The sequence below is a fragment of the Camelina sativa genome, chromosome 1 (genome assembly GCF_030686135.1).
Source record: "Camelina sativa cultivar CO46 ecotype springtype chromosome 1, ASM3068613v1".
In the NCBI taxonomy this organism is placed as follows: Eukaryota; Viridiplantae; Streptophyta; class Magnoliopsida; order Brassicales; family Brassicaceae; genus Camelina; species Camelina sativa.
Window position 1 is genome coordinate 12,586,063 of NC_141880.1, and position 6,031 is coordinate 12,592,093.

Genomic DNA, 6,031 nt, shown 5'->3' on the forward strand with positions numbered 1-6,031 from the left:
TTAATATCAAATTTAGAAAATTGTTTTGTAAAAACAGTTTTTAAGAAACTGTGAAATTGTATGTCTTCAATTTTGGGTCTTTAAAAATTTTAAATTTTTTTTTTTTTTTGAACATTATAATTTTGGAAGTAAAATTTATTTTATATTAATTTTAAACATTTTATATTTTTCAATACTTAAAAATTATTACATTTTATAAAAATATATTACAAACAGATTGTAAAAACGATTAATTGTAATCTTGACTTCTGCCGAATTTTTGCCATATATTCTCAATCAAATCAAATCTCATGCGTTTCTTTTTCTTTACTTCTTTTCACATGCAACATATTATCATTGACCATTCTATCAAATATGTAAGAAGCATACCTGATTATTCACAAATATGTATAGAAACTGACATCCAACTATCTGCATTTCATATTGTTGAAGCCTGCAAAAGAAGACCAAAGAAAGAACATTCAAGTACATTTTTGGGTAAATCTCATGCGTTCTTATGCTAAGCCAGAAACACGATTATGCATTCAAACTGAAACTGCAACTCAAGTACATTGTAGAGCAGATAAACATACAATCTCAGATTATGCATTCAAACTGAAACCGATTAAAGTAAAACAGATTATGCATTCAAAATGAAATTATAACTCAAGTACATTATAGAACAGATAAACATACAATCTCAGATGATGCATTCAAACTGAAACCGATTAGGGTAAAACAGATTATGCGTTCAAACTAAAGCAGAAATTCAAGTATATTATAGAACAGAGAAACATATAACAGATTATGCATTCAAACGTAAATACAATCTAGAACAGAGCAACATACAACAGATTATGTAGTCAAACTGAAACTTCAACATAAAAAGACACTCAAACTGAAATAGACACTACACTCAAGTACTCAAATGATGATCTGAAACTAATTTCCCAACATGTCGTGAACTAACTTATTCTTCAAAGCCATTTCCATTTCAGTCAGCTCCATTTTTGCAAGTAGTCTTTCAAGCAATTTATGCATATGATGCTTCTTGCTACACAAACTTTGTTTCTCTTGCAAAACAAAGTCCTTTTGCCTTCATACAAGGAGGATGAGCTTGCTCCTTGTGACACTCCAGTTTCAGAGACTTGCGGAGAGATTTAAAAGAATTGGTTTGGCCACCTATGTCACCAAAGTGCACTTATCTTTTCGGTCAAGGGTCCTGACAGAACTCCAGAGTTAAGCGTGCTTGAGCTGGAGTAGTCTCAGGATGGCTGACCTTCCGGGACGTGACTGTTGGAACTGTGCGAGTGAGGACAAAACACAGGGAAAGATCATGTGGTGACTTGTAGGGACGATAACAAATCTTTAAAACCTCTCGGACATAGCAAACCGTTCGTCAGATATGGATGGGCTCACGGGCCTAGTAAACCGTTCGTCAGATATGGATGGGCTCACGGGCCTAGTAAGAGGACGTGAGGCCCATTAAGAAAGGTGGTCCCATGGACTGGGATTGGAAATGGAGCCCACTAAAAGGTGGCGGTCGGGGCGTTACACACCTCTTCATGGCTAACTGGCACAGAGCTTGATGACTATGAAGTGTGATCATCACACTTTCTTCTCTTTGATGGACCATCAGCTTTTAGAGAATAAGATACAAACCATTTTTGATCATGGCGAAGCTCCCTCCAAGCATGCTCAAGGGTGAAATTTACCTTATAATCATTGACAATGATCTGGTAAGCCAATTTCATGACATGATCCTCATTCTGGCCCCTTGATTTCTCTTTTGTTGCAGCCCCATAGCTTCCTACAAACTTACAAATCATCTTGTTGTTCTTCTACCACATTTGCTTACAGTGAATGAGCTCTCTCTCTTTTCCAGACCAGCTAGCTTAGGATTTGCAGCATAATAAGATGCAATTCGTGACTAAAACATATTAACTTTTTTGCCCATTCCCAGTTATTGCATCCTTATTGGTGTTGAGTCAAGCACTGATGAGCACCATGTCTTCTGGGGGAGATAATTTCCTTTTTCTTTTATGCTCTTTAGGTATATGTAGATTGGTTTACGCACATCTTACGGATTGGTTTCAAAAGTATGGGTTGTGGTTTGACTAGTTAACAGGTCCATAAAACCTGAAGCTTGACTATATGGATCCATAGTCAAGTTTCTGTTTTGAGTTTGAAGGAACAGGAAGAGCAAAAGAAAATTTTATGAATTGTGTTAAAGGAGAAGGAAGAGATGAAAGAAGCGTTTATGTTTTATAGAGAAGAAGAAAATTAGGGACATATCTATACAAAAAGAGGTTGAAAGAAGTGTTATGTTTAAGTGCAATCAATTGTATAGTTAAGTTTTCACCTAATCTAACACTACCAAGCATTTATCATAGAGCAAAAGCTTTGGTTTAGTGGTGAAGTAAATCATGATGTAGACAGAGATCATCATATAGCATTGAATAAGCATTTACAAATATGAAATTTGAGAAATGGAGCTATTGAGTTCATTTTCCAGTTCTTGTGAGCTAATTATATCATGATCAACATTGAGATATCAACAATGAGATATCAGAGAGAGTAAAAAAACCAACCTGAAAAATAGTCTAACAATTGTTCGTGGTTTCACTGTCATACCAGTTGAACTTCTCGTAGACTCTTCATGGCTTTTCAGACTAAAGATCTCTGTTAAGAAAACAAACACAAGTAAATTATACTTAGAAACTACAGAAATAACTAGACATAATATAGTAGTGAAAGAGGAACAAAGAGAGCTATATATTATTCTCTGGCAATGCTTGGTACCAAACCTAAAAGCATCCAATCGTGCTGACGAACAGATAAAATCCCTAGCATAGACGTGATTGCTTAGTAATATTAAGATTGAAAAACTGATTATGCAAATCAAGAATAACCATAAATTTTATATTTCAGGTCATCATGATATAAAGTAATTACTTTTTTTCTGAGTTGGTATTGAAGGCGTATTTCACACACACAAAAAAAAAGAGAAATAAAGATAGGAAAAATAAACACCACATACAAGATAAATTGTATTCTTACCCATTCTCTATCTATAGATTCTATCTTCAAAAGTTGAGGATCATTCAATATGTCATGACTGCTCTTAATATTTTGCTTTACAACAGCTAGTTCCTTCTATGTTTCCTCTTCTCCAAATGAAAGTAAATTCAACTTCCTAATTTTCACAAAGACAACTAAAAAAAATTCTCAAAAGAACAACCAAAGCAAAAATTATAACTAAAATTCCCGACTGATCATGAATTACTTACTTCATGGGCTTTTTTGGGGGTTCCTTGACATCGGTAGTGATGTCTTTGCTAACACTCTATGAACAATATCTTTGAAAGGGTTCCACAAAACCTCTCAAAGAAATATACATAATTTTTAGAAAAACCAAGCATCACAAGACTGACATAACAAAGAATGAGTATCAATAAGAGAGCATCCTTAAAACGAGGACATCAACATTGTCATTTAACAGCATGGAACACTATAATAGATTCAGCATTAATATGTGTAACATCCGTGTTCCGGGAATAGAATTTGAGATGTGTTGAGTAGACCAAAAACGTGGATTTTAATTAATTTTGGTTTAATTAAATCCTGGTTTAATCTAATTAAACGAAAAACTCTTAATCTCTTTCTCAAAGTCACGTCTCCTCTCTTGTTTTTGCTATTGTCGACATTGTTATGAGGGGCATACAGTAGAGGCGACTTTGCGTGTGGAATTACAAGTTATTTTGGGTATCAACAATCTGGGGGGTATGAGCTCCTATCTGGGCATTCCAGAAAGTCTTGGTGGTTCAAAGACAAAAAAAATTTCCTTTGTCCAGGATCGTTTGCAAAAACGAGCAGGCGGCTGGCCTACTAGATTATTGTCTAGGGGAGGGAAGGAGGTTATGATCAAATCGGTAGCCACTTCCGTCCCTACTTTTGTCATGTCATGCTTCTGATTACCTAAAACGGTCACTCGGAAACTTATTGGTGCGTTTCTAATTTTTGGTGGAGTTCCTCTGGAGAAACTCGCGGGTTACATTGGGTCACGTGGGACAAGTTGTGTGCGGATAAGCTAGAAGGTGGGCTGGGTTTTTGGTGTCTGGAAGACTTTAACACCGCGTTGCCTAAACAACTTTGGCGTTTGATTACAGCTCCAGACTTTTTATCTGCTAAGGTTTTTAAAGGCTGCTACTATCGGCATTCTAATCCCTTGGATCCAATTAAATCCTACTCACCATCTTATGGATGGCGTAGTACGGTGTCTGCTTGCTCTCTGGTAAACAAAGGACTCATTAAACGAGTAGGATCTGGTGATTCCATTCTAGTATGGTCTGATCCCTGGATTCCTGCTCAACTCCCAAGACCAGTTCTGCATTTGGGATTGCCTGCCGATCCTATGCTTTAAGTTGAAACTTTCATTGACAGGAACTCGCATTCCTAGAACTTGGCTTTGCTTTCGGCTTATTTTAAGCCGGAGGATGTGGCCATTATTTGTGCTTTACCTCTTGGTAACTTAAATTCACCGGATAGGTTGGGTTGGCATTTGACAAAGTCTGGCATGTACACAGTTAAATCTGGGTACAAAGCCTTGGGACAGACTCAGGCGCTTTCACCTGTCTCTGGCCCAAATATCATCCCATTACAGGCTTTTGTTTGGCAAATTCGGTGTCCACCAAAAATTCGACATTTCTTGTGGCAAGCACTCACGGGCTGTGTGGCAACAACAGCTAACCTGCGGCGACGCGGTATTGGCTGTGATAGTGAGTGTGCCCGTTGCGGAGAGTCAGAGGAAACAACAAATCATGCCTTATTTTTATGCCCCCCGGCCAGACAGGTTTTGGCTTTTTCCCCATTTCTGACATCTTCGAGCTGTTTTCCTTCAGCATATGTTTATGCAAACATGGACTCATTATTTTGGAGATTTCAGCAGATCCCTTCGGCGGATGTTTTCCTGTGGATCTTTTTGTATATTTGGAAGGCTAGAAATGTTAAATTTTTTAGTAATTTGGACTCCAACCCGCTGGCGATCTTACGTTTAGCGGAGGAGGAAGCTAAACTTTGGTGTTCGGCTCAGAAGGATAGTACACCTCCACAGGATGGCACCCGTTTGACTTTTGGTCTAATGGCTAATGCTATCTCTGCTTTACGCGAACCTGTTAATTATTATCGGTGTTTTGTGGATGGCTCCTAGAAAGCGACATACCCTTTCAGTGACATAGGTTGGTATTGTACTTCCCCTTCAGGGGAACTTCCCACTATAGGTGCATCTAACCTTCGCTGTAGTTTGTCACCCCTCCATGCAGAAGTGGAAGCCCTAATTTGGGCAATGAGGTGTATGATAGGAGCGGATAATGAGAATGTTGTTTTTCTCACGGACTGTTCTGATCTGGTGAAGATGGTGTCTTCGTCTTCCGAGTGGCCTGCTTTCAAGACATATTTAGATGAGATTGAGGTGGATAAAGATGAATTCTCGTCATTTTCTTTAGTCTTGATTCCCCGTTCACAGAATGGTATGGCGGACAAGCTGGTGCATCGTGCTAGAGTGGAACCGCAACAATCTACCTATGTAAACGTTTTTCCTTCCAATTGGCTCATTTGAGTCAATCTTGTATGTTGTTGGCAAAAAAAAAAAAAAAAAAAAGACATTGCTATGAGAGAGAGAGGGAGAGAAAGGGAGAGAACTCTTAGTTGTTTAGTGTAAAGGAGGAAGAGAAGGAGATGAAGCTTTTATTTAGAGTAATGAGAGAAACAAAACTGTCAGGGTTTGGGAGAAAGAAGATCCGATTACTCAAAACATTTTCGAAAGGTACAAAACTGAGATTTTCGTACACTCTACTTTTTACAGAACTGAATTTAGGTTAATATTCTAGGAGTTATTGGCAGTTTAGTGGGGAGTTTCTTCTTAGTCGCGGATTGAGACCAGCGGGTGTTTCGGGATCGATTGCGGTTTCACATGAGATCTGATCGTTCTGAATTTTTTTGGGAAGCTTCTGGACGTGTGGACCTTGATTTTCACCGAAGGGATTAGAAAGTT

General features: G+C 37.9%; 1 protein-coding gene across 1 annotated transcript; it reads left to right on the plus strand.

The window, feature by feature from the left end:
• Positions 1–1,652: 1,652 nt before the first annotated feature.
• Positions 1,653–5,596, plus strand: LOC147949839 (uncharacterized). Its single transcript, XM_087510759.1, has 3 exons — positions 1,653–1,718; positions 4,439–4,831; positions 5,189–5,596. Exons 1-3 carry the CDS (start codon positions 1,653–1,655, stop codon positions 5,594–5,596), a joined length of 867 nt encoding a protein of 288 aa, XP_087366885.1.
• The last annotated feature ends 435 nt before the right edge of the window (positions 5,597–6,031 follow it).

Excerpts from the sequence above, each read along its gene's own strand:
- LOC147949839 (XM_087510759.1), top strand. The coding sequence starts at position 1,653 with ATGGCGAAGCTCCCTCCAAGCATGCTCAAGGGTGAAATTTACCTTATA. Across the intron at positions 1,719-4,438 it reads TAATCATTGACAATGATCTG|AACTTGGCTTTGCTTTCGGC; the intron begins GTAAGCCAATTT and ends TCGCATTCCTAG. Across the intron at positions 4,832-5,188 it reads TATGCCCCCCGGCCAGACAG|AAAGCGACATACCCTTTCAG; the intron begins GTTTTGGCTTTT and ends GATGGCTCCTAG.